The 14196-nt window shown below is 35.5% G+C and overlaps 1 protein-coding gene across 1 annotated transcript; it reads left to right on the top strand.

Moving 5' to 3' along the window:
- The first annotated feature begins 1043 nt into the window (after nt 1-1043).
- On the top strand, nt 1044-2910 carry GK2 (glycerol kinase 2). The gene has a single exon (XM_017519375.2). It carries the CDS (start codon nt 1066-1068, stop codon nt 2725-2727), a length of 1662 nt encoding a protein of 553 aa, XP_017374864.1. The 5' UTR covers nt 1044-1065; the 3' UTR covers nt 2728-2910.
- Nucleotides 2911-14196: the final 11286 nt, after the last annotated feature.

The following is a 14196-nucleotide window of genomic DNA, read 5'->3' as shown; positions in this document are numbered from 1 at the left end:
AAAAAAAAAAAAAAAAAAAGAAACCAGGAAATACAAGCCGTAATAAGGAGATAAACAATCAATCAAAATTGAACCAGAAAGGACACAGATGTTAGAATTGCAGAAAATGAAATTAAAAGTGATTCCAACTATATTCCATGTGTTCAGAAAGCTAAGTAGATGTTTAAAAACCCAAATTGAGCTTCTTAGGGATGAACACTACAAAATGTGAGGTGAGAAGTACATCGGATGAATTAATAGCAGAGAAGACATTGGAGAAGAAAAGATTAGTGAACTTGAAAAGACAGCAACAGAAACTATCTGAAATCAAGCACAAAAAGAAAAAGGTAATTGTAATGAGCAGGGCATCACTGGAGTCCCTAAGGGACAGAAGAGAACACATTTGAAGAAATAATGGGTCTAAAGCTTTCCAAATTGATGAAACCTATAAACCTACAGATTCAAGTAGCTCAGTAAACCCCAAGCAAAGAAAACTACTCCAAGGCACTTCATGATCAAAATGAGCAAAACCACTGATAAAGAGAAAAACTCTAAAGACAGAAAAACAGGCATGTTAAAAATAACAGCAAAGTTCCCATCTGAAACAGCAAGAGAGAAGATGGTAGAGCAAGAGAGAAGATGGTAGAGCAACAGCTCCGAGGTCCAGAAACTTAAAAACAAAAAATACGTCAAATAGAATTCTATACTCAGAGAAAATATCTTTATATATTAATATGAAATATATTTCAGATGTTCAAATTTGGAAGAATTTATCGCCAGTAGACCTATGCTGTTAAGAAGGAAAATGATAACATAGAGACATAGAGCCACACAAAAGAATGAACACGGGTAACTGTGATTACATCGATAAATATATGATTTTTTTAACTTAAATCTTAAAACAACTGAGGGGCTGGGGGCAGGGCCTGGGCCGGAGGGGTGGGGTAAGAAGGCGCAGCGCCAGTTAAACGGCAAAGGTTGCCTTGAGCCTGCGCCCTGTGCTCCTGACTGGCTGCGCTCCCCGCCCCCAGCACCACCGTCGCCTGGGAAACCATCCCAGAGCTGCTGAGCCGACCCACTGCTGTCATGGCAGCCCCCAAGAAAGCAGTTGTGGGGCCGTTGGTGGGAGCCGTGGTCCAGGGCACCAACTCCACTCGCTTTCTGGTTTTCAGTTCAAAAACAGCGGAACTACTTAGTCATCACAGAGTGGAATTAACACAAGAGTTCCCAAAAGAAGGCTGGGTGGAACAAGACCCTAAGGAAATTCTTCAGTCTGTCTATGAGTGTATAGCGAGAACGTGTGAGAAACTTGACGAACTGGATATTGATATATCCAACATAAAAGCTGTTGGTGTCAGCAATCAGAGAGAAACCACTGTAATCTGGGACAAGTTAACTGGAGAGCCTCTCTACAATGCTGTGGTGTGGCTTGATCTAAGAACCCAGGCTACCGTTGAGGATCTTAGTAAAAAAATTCCAGGAAATAACAACTTCGTCAAGTCTAAGACAGGCCTCCCACTTAGCACTTACTTCAGTGCAGTAAAACTTCGTTGGCTGCTTGACAATGTGAGAAACGTCCAAAAGGCTGTTGAAGAAGGTAGAGCCCTTTTTGGTACCATTGATTCATGGCTTATCTGGAGTTTAACAGGAGGAGTTAATGGAGGTGTGCATTGCACAGATGTAACAAATGCAAGTAGGACAATGCTTTTTAATATCCATTCTTTGGAATGGGATAAAGAGCTCTGTGACTTTTTTGAAATTCCAATGGGCATTCTTCCAAATGTCTTTAGTTCATCTGAGATCTATGGCATAATTCAAGCTGGAGCCCTGGAAGGTGTGCCAATATCTGGGTGTTTGGGGGACCAATGTGCTGCACTGGTAGGACAAATGTGCCTCCAAGAAGGACAAGCCAAAAACACCTATGGAACAGGTTGCTTCTTACTATGTAATACAGGTCGTAAATGTGTGTTTTCTGAACATGGCCTTCTGACCACAGTAGCTTACAAACTAGGCAGAGAGAAACCAGTATATTATGCGCTGGAAGGTTCTGTTGCTATAGCAGGTGCTGTTATTCGTTGGCTAAGAGACAATCTTGGAATTATAGAGACCTCAAGAGACATTGAAAAACTTGCTAAAGAAGTAGGAACTTCTTACGGCTGTTACTTTGTCCCAGCCTTTTCGGGGTTATATGCACCTTATTGGGAGCCCAGTGCAAGAGGGATACTCTGTGGTCTCACTCAGTTTACCAATAAATGTCACATTGCTTTTGCTGCATTAGAAGCTGTTTGTTTCCAAACTCGAGAGATTTTGGAAGCCATGAACCATGACTGTGGAGTTCCACTTCGTCATCTGCAGGTAGATGGAGGAATGACCAAAAACAACGTTCTTATGCAACTACAAGCAGATATTTTGCATATTCCAGTAATAAAGTCCTTTATGCCTGAAACAACTGCACTAGGAGCTGCCATGGCAGCAGGAGCTGCAGAAGGAGTAAATGTTTGGAGTCTTGAACCCCAGGCTTTTTCAGTTCTCAGGATGGAACGATTTGAACCACAGATCCAGGCCACAGAAAGTGAAATTCGTTATGCTACATGGAAGAAAGCTGTAATGATGTCAATGGGTTGGGTTACCAGTCAGTCTCCTGAAAGTAGTGATTCTTCTATCTTCTCTAGTTTGCCTTTGGGATTTTTTATAGTGAGTAGCATGGTAATACTAATTGGAGCAAGATATATCTCGGGTATACCATAATAATACCAACCATCAAGTCCCAAGATGTAAACATTTTACATAATGAAAGAATACAGCAGCTCTGCCTCTTAATGTAATAACACTATTATAGACTCTTATTTTGTTTATACACCACCTGCTACATGACCCATGAAAACCCTAGACTTGTGATCTGAAATAAAGAAAATACGTTAGAAGAGCACTCTAGAAATATTTGGTTTTTTAACATTGACACAGTCGGGCCAGCCATCTTGAAGGCTGACCCCCTCCATTGCTATAACATCCTGCCCCATTCTTTCCAAAAATATAGGCTATTCAGATTCTACACATGGAATCTTTTTATCAGATATACTCTAACACTTATGGACCCAGATTTGGTTCTTGTGTTACACACACTTGATTAAGAGCTGTAATTAATTTGCTGGAATTAAGGGACTTTTTGGCATTGTTACTCTTGTTTTTAATAGCCTACAAGTCCCCCTTTCTACGTATTAGAGAGATTACATCTTCACTGAATGTTTAATGGAAATATTTCCTGAATTCTTACAATAGACATTTAGTATTCTCATAGCTTAGATATTTTCCTGAAAAATATTAGCCAAATTGAAACTTGTCAGACAATTTACATGATCTCAGTAATTACTATTTCACTGAATTAGTCTGTGAATCCTATAGGGACAGGGACACTATTTCCCTTTTTTATATCATGTCTATATCTATATATAGAGTAGCTCATTTATAGATTAAAAGTGCATTGTAGTCAGTAGATTTTAACATAAATGGTCCTAAGTGAACCACTACATATAAATACTTTAAGATAAACAGCTATATACATTTTGAGGCAATGTGTATATGTATTATTTATCAGGAGAAACTTACAAAGGCAAATTTACGTATGTTTTATGCTGATACAAAAAGTGTACTATGATTGCAACAATACTTCTTATAACTTACCTTTTTATTTAATATATTAACTGGATATATGCTGGGAAAAAACACTGGAATATTACAGCAAATACTGCTTTCAAGTAGGAAAAAACAGATGGCTGTTCAAACAGAAATAACAATATAGTATGAAGTTTAAGTATGCATAAAAGAAAACAATAGCAAAGAAGGGGATAAATGAAGTTGTAGTAATTTGAGACTCATATACTGTGAGTGAAGTGATATCACTTAAAGTTACACTGATAAAGACATACATCATAAATCCTGAAATCAAAACAAATGTAATTAAAAATATAGATTAGAACTATGAAAATATTAAATTAATTCTAAAGAAGATACAAAGCAGATATAGAAAATAGAAAACAATGAAAAAAATGGGAGAATTGATTAACCAAAAGTTGGTTCTTTCATAGGTGAATATGATGAACTTTTAGCCTCCATGACTAGAAAAAAAGGAGAGAAGACAAAAATTATCAGTGTCAGGAATGAGAATGACATTACTACTGCAGGTCCTATAGGCTATCAAGGATAGCAAAATGAGAATATAGAAATATCATGAAAACTTTATGCCAGTAAATTTGATGACTTGGATAAGATGAACAAATTCATTGGAAAACACCAACTTCTAAAACTCAGGAAAATATAGATAAACAGAATGGTTCTATATCTCTTAAAAATATTGAATTTCTAGTTTAAACCCCCCCCCCTTACAAAGAAAACCTCAAGCTCAAGAAGCTCCTCTTACACTTATAAGAAAGAAATACCCATTCTACACAAATTTATCCAGAAGACTGAAAAGAAGGGAATGTTCTCAAACTCATTCTACAAGGCCAGGTTTATAGCTTTATCCTGGTTGCAGCACCAGGAAAAAAGATGTTCCAAGAAAAAACAACTGCAAACCAGTATCTGTCATAAACATGGATGCAAATATTCTAAACAAAATTTGAGCAAAGTTAGCTTATCAATATTTTAAAAGAATAATACATAATGACCAAGTGAGGGAATGTAACAATAGGATAATGAATCAGCATAATTAGAAAAATCAACGTACTTCACCTGATTAACAAACTGAAAAAGAAAATCTACGTGAGATAGAAACCACACAGTAACCCAATACATAAAAACAAAACAAAACAAAAACTGACTTTATCAAATACTAGTAAAGATGTGGAAGAACTTATCTTTCATATGTTTTTTTTTGTGAAAATGTAAAATAGTATAAGTGTTTTGGAAAACAGTTTGAGAATTTCTTCAAAAGTTAAATATATGTATGATCCTAGGTGTCTACCCAAGAGAAATGAGAATATATGTCCCTACAAAGACTTGTTCATAGGACTTATTATGGCCAAAAGCTGTATGCAACTCAAATGGCCATCAACAGGTAAAAAGATAAACAAACTATAATACATCCAGACACTGGGATACTATTCAGCAACAAAAAGAAATGAACTATTAATAAACACTATAACATAGATGAATTTCAAAATAATTAAAGGAGATAAGCCAGTTGAAAAGAGTATATTCATAGTGTATGATCCTGTTCTTAGAAAATTCAAAGTATTGTACAGTGTCAGAAAGCAGATCAGTGGCTGCCTGGCAACTGGGGGAGGGGTGATAAGAAATCGGCAGGAAGGCTTAGGAGGCATGATTTTAAAGGAGCACAAAGAAAATTTGGGAGGGTGATAAATACATTTTTATAGCAATTATGGTGGTGGTGTTGAGGGTAAATATACATATGTCAAAATTAATCAAATCAAACACTTTAAATATTTGCAGTCAATAATACCTTAGCAAAACTATTTTTAAAAGGAGAAAGTTATCTTCAAACTCTGAAGGAATATAGCCAAAGTTTATTCAAGTAGCTTAATCCCACTCTTTATTACGCATACTGATATATCCTCACTGAGTCTGCAGTGAGCTAGCATGGGGTGTACCAGTTCCTCTCTAGCAGGTCTGTGAGCTCTATTTGAAGTAATTTGCGTGATTAGGCTGGAGAAGTACATGATAATGTCTAGTATCATTTAAAACAAATTAATTTCTCATTTCACTTATCTGGTCATAATTCTCCATCTGGGACCTATTCCAAATGACCTTATGAAGAGTTACAAACAAAGATATCATAAGAAAATTGGAAATAAAAGTCCTCAAACTCAACATCTCACTCTCATTCCTTCCATATGCACATTCCTGTGCTTATCAGCATACCTTTTTTAGGTATCTTTGCCTTTAAAAGTCTCATTTTCTTAATTTAAGTCTTATGGCATTGGTAAATTACAATACTTTGCCCCAAGGCTATATAGGAGCTTCTGTATTTTTTATTATGAAATTATCTAACTAATAATTTTTCTATATTGCCACTAAGCAGAACTACATGGTGAAATTATGATGATGGGGTCTCACTGCATGCATGTTATGAAACAGCAAGTCATCGTTTAATGTCAGGCATATGTGCGAGTGAGCGAGCATGAGCTGGAACACTAACCAGGAGGAAGAAAAGCATCTAATTCTGATGCTATTTTCCAAGGAGGCATTTTGTGAATTTATGCTGTGGCTGAAAGGGGAGGAGGTCAGTAAGAAAGAATAATGAAAGAGAGAAAAATTTAGGGGACAGGAAGAGAGAGAGAGAGGAGGAGAAGAGAAAAAAGGTGAAGAAGGGAAAGAAATGTTAAAGGTATCTGAAAAGAAGTCAGAGATACTATTAAATCTAATTAAAAACACCTCATGTGACATCAATGTAGAGCCAGCACTAAACAGCTAGATCATTTCTAACTGAGCTCTGGGAATAGAAACTATATACACTGCACTGAGAGACAGAGGCATCTCCCCCTTCCCACCGCACTCAGAATCTGAATTATTATCTGTTTGTATCTGATTGCTGCTGCTGCTCATATTGTCATTTTGATATTAATATTCATAATCTACCAAGGAACCTATTGTTTCACTCGTGGTAAGTCCTCATTCTCAGTGCATGAGTCTAAATGTTACATTATATAATCCTTATTTTGGTGGGACATTATATATCAACTCTATGACTGCTCTATATGGAAAATTTGCTGCCTTTTTTTTTTTTTAATCTTGTGAACTAGTAAGATCCCCTAGGGTAATCTTCCTGCAACATCTAGAATAAATACAATACTGTCTCAGTAAGTCACCTACTTTAACATCTCACCGAAATGACAGCTCTATAGTCTATTCCAATAGTTTCAATCACTACAAAATTAATAAATTTAATATTTAAATAGTCCCCATCGTTTCCATCAACAACTTTTACAACTCAATTTATTTGAGCCTTGGAGAAATTACATGTGATCCTTGTTCTCTATGTGCTTAGCATAGATTATACTTTATTATTATATCTTCCCTCAACAAAATGATTTATTTTAGAAAAGAAAACAAGAGATGGCCTTGACCTTTGGTGGCAAAAAAACAGAGGGTGATAAGACTGTATTATTAATCTCATATTAAACTATCAATGAAATTCAGTTTACTGTTAAAAAAAACAAAAACAAACCTTTATTATATTCAGTTATCAGAGTATGTTTTTCAAGTGTCATAGGAAAGTCAAGTTTGGAAAACATTTATAATGCCAAAAATAGTAAGGAAACACTATACCATCTATACTAGTAGCTTTGAGAGAGAGTTGAGCAAAACCAAGTCAAAAATGTTCTAGTGGCTGCAGAAAATAACTCTGTTTTGTTTAGATGTTTCTCTAAACAGAGGTAGACAATATGCTTAATTGCACCTCCCTGCTTCCACCTTTGTACTGCCTCAGCAATGTGACAAGAGCAGGGGATGAATAGACACCCTGAGAAGGAATCTTTAATTAGGGTCTCGCTCCGGCCTCTCATCTCTCTGTCTCTCCTCTGAGAAAAAGTTTGTCTGGTCTCAAGTAGAGTTCACCTAATCAACTGATCACTTCTTCCATATTCTATTTCAAAAAGATCATAGATATTTGCCAGTAGCTCAGTTTTACAATTAACAACATTGAGGAAAATTACAAGAAACTCATCTTCACAATCCAAAAATGTTATAGTGTTAGTATTTAGGAGATGATTCATCAGGCTAATATGATTAGTTCTAAAGAGTTTAGTAGTCTCAAAAATACAGTGTTCTCAAAGAAAATTCCAAGGCTACATTCACATGCCAGAAGAGGTTGGAGTTAGGTAAGGCTCAAGAGACCATCTAATCCAACATCATCTAATAGAAATAAGTAGGTGAAAATTTTAAGTCACTTACTAGATGTCCTTAAAACATGTTGAAAGAAAGATTAGAAAAAAAGTTTTTAGACTTTTAATGTTCCTTTAGTTTTACCCAATTGATAGTGCTTTTCTTGGATTACATCTACCTACATCACATACTTTCTAACAAATGAAAGTAAAGGCAATAAAAACCATTTATTAGATTTCTTATGAAACTTCAGTAATGTCTTGACCAATTAATAATTTAGGCACATTCACATACTCATACACACATACAAATTTTATGGCCCATTAAGCAAGACACATTCTGGAAGATTCTGAACTATAATGAAATCATTCTCTGTTCACTCATGATTTTCTATTCCTGAAAAAAAAAATGTTTACAGATTATCTGGGGAGTCATTTCTTTAGTTCACAAAATGTGCCAGAACTAAGCAAGTGAATTGGCAGGTGTATCATTCTTTTCTAGATACAAAGCTTGTTACTAACTTTCATAACATTTGTTTCCTTTCAGATTTACCTAGTTCATCCCTTCCTATCCAAAAGAGAAGGAAATTTCCTTTTCCTTCTTTTCCTCCTCATCTCCTTCTTTTGCCTTCTTCATTCTCCTTTTTGTCTTTTTCTTTTTTCTGACACAAATTCATAGAGTCATATCATATGGTATTTACTACTCATATTCACAAACATCAAAAGGATGGCAATCTGTTTAATATCCTGCAGATGAACATGCGCTAAAAAGTGGCATTGGCAATCGGGCACTTGCTGCCCACTGGGCACCAAGCAGCGATGTGCTAAAAATTTGGCGTACTGTTCCACAGAGAAGAATGACATTCATTGCAGTTGTATGAAAAACAAATTATCTACCAAATGTTTGCCTCAATAAGCACTTGGACAATCATTTGTCTGTCTTTCATTCATCCCTTCACAGCCTCTACACTTCAGCTTTAGTCAATGTCCAATACTTTGCTCATTTGTATTTGTGTTCCTCTCTCATTTGCGTCTGTGAGTTCACTACAGTTTCACTTGCTTATACCAGCCCCAACATGTATTATGAGAATCCTGTAGTGCCCAAATAAGAGAAACAATGACAAAAACAGAATACTTGTATAGCATCTCATGGTATCTCATTTTTGTCATGTAACATATAGCCAATACAGGAGAACTACAGGTGTTTCCTTTTCATTTTCCAGATGTCAAAGACTGTTATAAGTTAGCCTATGATTCAGAAATAGAAACGTTTACATTTAAAACATATCCCATTGTAGTTCATTTTGCTCCTATAGCAGAATACCTGACACTGAGTAATTTATAATAAACAGAAATTTATTGGCTCACAGTTCAGGAAAAAGGGAAATCAAGGGGCCAACATCTTGTGAAGGTCTTCTTGCTGTGATGTTGCATGGTGGAAGGCAGAAGGTAAGAGGGAACAAGAGAGGGGACAAATTTGCCCTTTTATAATAGCACCAGTCCCACTAATCAGGGTGGAGCCCTCATAGCCTAATCACCTCTCCAAGGTCCCACCTCTTAAGACTGTTACAATGGCAATTAAATTTCAGCATCCTCTTTGGAGAAAGCGAACATTGAAACAATAGCATATACCTCATGAATTCTAGCTGGAAATGAGAAATCATAGGTGTCAGACCCCTTATCTTAAAGATTTATAAACTGGGTTGCAGAGGAAGTTATGGTTCCAGGTCCAAGGACTGGTTTGTGCCTGATAATGCAGGGATTAGAACCCAGGGGAGCTTTCTTCTATACCACACTGCCAATTTTCTTCAAAGATTTCAATTATAAGAATAAAATCAATTTTCTCTAAGCTCATATATGGAGAGATTTGTAAATGCAGTAATAATCATACAGGGGTTTCCCTCCAACATTCAGTTAAGTCCTGAGGAAAGAGTTGTGTCAGGGGAACTGAATTTAAAATTACTTTTGTCTTCTTTCCCCTTCATTCACATTCTTTTAGTTCAGGCCTCACTATTATCCACTGCCTGATATAGTACAATAAATGGTTATCTTGTCCCGTCTCTAATTTATCCTCAACATTTTCACTATGATTCTCCCTCCATTCCCATTCACTCCCCTTCTAGTCTCTGGCACTGTTGGATTTTTAACATCATTTTCCCCCCTGGTCCACAGATTCAGCTTGGAAAGATTACAACCCCTCAGCTTATGACCCCCAGAAAGTCCCTGATCTTCTTAAGACAGAGCCTTCTAGGCTTTCCCATGCTTTTCAAAAAGGAAAATCCAAACTCCAGCTTCACGTTCTCTCAAAGCCCTCCTAGTTGTTTTCATGGATGTTTCCTGAGCATCTTCTTCCCTAGTTCTTGCTCATCAGCATAACGCTTGTGGGCTCTCTTTGATGTTGCCACAGGTGTTCTTAATAATCGCAGATCTGAATGGTCAAGGCAACAATTCATGACTCCAGGAAAGGGAGGTGGGAAAAACGCAAGGCACAGAATGGGCAAAAATATTTGTAAATAATATATCTCATGAGGGATTAATATCTAGAATATATAAATAAATCCTACCACTCAATAACAAGAAAAAACCCAACCAAATTAAAAAATGAGGAAACATCTTTAATAGACATTTCTCTAAAGAAGATATACAAATAGCCAGTAAAAACAGGAAAAGATGCTGAACATCATTAGTCATTAGGGAAATGCAAATCACAATTACAGAAAGATACTATGTGAACGACTATTTAATTTTTTAAAAAAACAGAATTGTTGGAGAGGATGTGGAAAAATTAAAATCTTTGTGCATTGCTAGTGGTAACATAAAATGTTACAGTTGTTGCGGAAGACAGTACGGCAGTTCCTCAAAAAGTAAACATAGAATTACCATGAGTAAGTAATTTCGCTTCTAACTATGTACCCAAAAGAACTGAAGACATGGGCTCAAACAGATATATGTACATCAATGTTCATAGTAACATTATTCACAATAGCCAAAATCTGGAAGCAACACAAATGTTTGTGGAAAAATTAATGAGTAAACAAAATCTGCTATGTACAATCAATGAAATACTATTCAGCCTTAAAAAGGAGTGGGATGCTGACATTTCCTACAGCATGGATGAGCCTTGAGAACAATATACTAAGTGAAATAAGTCACACACCAAAAGACAAATACGGTGTGACTCTATTTATAAGAGGTGCCTGGAACAGTCAGATTCCTAAAAACAGAAAGTAGAATCATGTCATCAGGTGCTAGATAAAGGGATTAATTATTTTTTAATGAGTATGCAGTTTTAGTTTGGGAAGATGAAAAATTTCTGAAGATGGACAGTGGTGATTATTGCACAACAATGTGAATGTACTAAATGTTACTGAATTGTACACTTAAAAATTGTTACAATGATAAATTTTATATTGTGTATATTGACCACATAAAAACTTCACTTTTTTGTGGCTATGACCCACCCAGGGCTGATATAAGTAACATCTAATACCACCTTATGGATCATGCCTCTCATGTAACAAACTTATCATTGTGCAAACAATTTCTAAATATGCTATTAACCTTTCTCCAAATTCATATATCCCCTGTGGTTATCGTTGTTTCTTTATTAAAAAAATGTCCTATTCTCCAAATAATAAAGTTCAGAGGTTCTGTTTTTTCAACAGGCATTTTTAGATAATATTCCCTAAGAAATCCGGTAATATTTGCTACCCTGAAAACTTTCGATAGTCCAAGTGAAATTTTCTCATCAGTCTTATATTATGAGTATACTAGTTTAATTGCATCGAAATGAAAGTATGGTTAATTATGAACACTAGAAGGAAAAAAAAAAAGAGAGATTGAAAGAACCATAGCAGTATTCTCATTAGAATGCTTCAAAAGAAGTCTTAACACATTGAATTTATCTTAGTTCAATTATTCTTGTCTTCTAGGAAAATACATGATAATAATAAAGAACTTGTCTTTGTGTGCTAAAATATATGCTCTAAAGCTAGTTTCTCTTTAAACACAATACATTACCCATAAAGCATAAGTTTCAAATTTTAGTATTCTTTGCATAACTCTGAAATAATATACATTTTAGTTTTCAGAATCTTCAAGCATGTAAAGAGAGATTTTTTCACCACAGAGAGTTTTAAGCCCTTCTCCCTGATCCTTATCTGTTCCCTTTCTCACATTTCCTGGAAAAAAAAATGGGCATGAACCCAAGTGTGGCTCTGAAATTGTTGCTCTGTAAAGATATCCATCTGTTCCTTTCATTGTCTTCCTAGTCATATTTGACTGGGTTTGGGATGTCCAAATACATTTCTGTTATTGTCAACACTACAGAGCCAAGAACTCTTTGGACAAGTCAACTGCATTACAAGCAATTGCCTTATGTGTCCTCAAAAGAATTGCCCTTGCCGGAATCCAGAACCTTTATTGCTAGAGAGAATGTGGAATACTCAGTAGGAAAAAATGCACTTGATACTAGACTTGCTATCAAAATGACCATTTTAAAGATTATACTATGTAACAGAAAACAAAACTCATCAAATATCCAGTGAATATGGCATTTTAAGTGTGACCTTTCCTAATGGGCTGATATTTCAGAAATTTTTATTTTTCATGGATGTTTTAAATTGTTTATATCTCATACATTTTACTTGATGTAACTACATAAGGTTAAACAGAATATATAAACTATATAAGAAGACATAATTTCTGTTTATTCTTCTCTAAGGTATAATCACAGGGCCAATTTTTAAAAATGCAACAGAAAATTCATTGAGCTGGAGGTTTTTTCCTAATGAATAAGCATAGATGTGAATTTTATACTTTTTATTCCCAGAGATCTTCTGGATCAATCTTGAATTATAACTTACTTCTGAGTTGCTACCTCTTAAAGCAGAATTATTTATAGAAATACATTTTTGATAAGTACTTCTATTTTTACAAATAGAAAATTTTACAGATTTTAAATCCAAATATGCAAAACTTGAGATAGTGGTACTACATCACTAGGTTCATTAATCCAATTGTCACTTACTGAGTGACCTATATGTACAAAGTATTGTGTCAGCTAGATATTGGGAATATGAAGATGAATAAGATACTTTACCCATAAAAATGTATAGTTTTATAGCTGAGGCAAGCACATATATTAAATAAAAATGTGATAGCTATTTCTCCCAGGCTATATCAGACTGGGGATAAAATCAAAGAAAATAAGAAATATTATTTCTTGAAGATGTCTTGCAACAATGTCATCTCCTCATGATCTTACCTTTGGTCATGTAGGGCTGCTCCAGCATTCACGCTAAGATTGGCCTTAGAGCAGAGGCAATGAGGAGTGTTTTATTCACAAGAGTGCCATTTGTTAGCTCACTATTCTTTACACAAGCTCACCTATACCTCCTCCTTTATAGGTATGCAGCCTTTTTTTCCTTTTCACATCTAAAGAACATTTTAAAATATTCATGCCAGAGCCCCATCACCAGAAATTTTGTCTTAATTTGTTGGCATATTTTTTGAATTATAGAAGTGATTCTAATCTGTAGCCACGTTTGAGAACTGCCCTGAGGGACTTCCCACTATAATTGGTTTCTTGACCCAACCAACCAAGTCAGCGCACAATCAAGTCTAGTCTCCTAGACCTAGAATCATTAAAAGGATGTCTGGCGCCTGGCTTTTTTCATCTCTTGCTTCTGGACAGGGCTGAAGGAGACTGAGGTGAGAGGCTTAATCATCCTCTAGTCTACTAAATGGGGAACATTACTCCTATTGCTCTACAATTTTCAGTACTCAATTCCAAATAGGCATACGGCAATTGTTCAGCTATGTGACCAAGTAAGTCCAGTGTTTGCTGCCAGTTAGAGATGGAATTCTATCATATGCAACTGAAAAGACTTCCACTAACATAACCTCCTTTTCAGACTAAATTTTGTGTTACCTTCTCAGAGTTCCTATAAATTATTTAAATTATTGTATGATTGTTTAGGAGCAGTTAATAAATAGCATTTTAATTATGTGTTTGTCTCCTTTGTCTACTAGACCACAAGCTTTTTTATGCTAGGAGCTCTCTTATTTTTGTGTCTGTGTGTGTTTCTTTCCAGTAGTTTGGCAGAGAATAGATGTTCACTTAAAAAGAAAACAAAATGTGATGAATGAGTAAAAAAAGAATAGCTTCCTAATATTTAAAGCGTTTACATTATTTCTTCAACAGAAGTAATAGGTAAAATTCTAAAATGTCTCTAAAGAAACTTTTAATTAAAACATTTAAAAAATAATATGGCCTGGCACTGTGGCTCATGTCTGTAATCACAGTGCTTTCGGAGGCCAAGGCAGGCATATCACTTGAAGCCAAGGGTTCAAGACCAGCCTGTGCAGCAGGCTGAAA

This window comes from Cebus imitator, unplaced genomic scaffold (genome assembly GCF_001604975.1).
Source record: "Cebus imitator isolate Cc_AM_T3 unplaced genomic scaffold, Cebus_imitator-1.0 Scaffold740, whole genome shotgun sequence".
Lineage (NCBI taxonomy): Eukaryota > Metazoa > Chordata > Mammalia > Primates > Cebidae > Cebus > Cebus imitator.
This window is presented reverse-complemented; position numbering and strand designations above follow the sequence as displayed.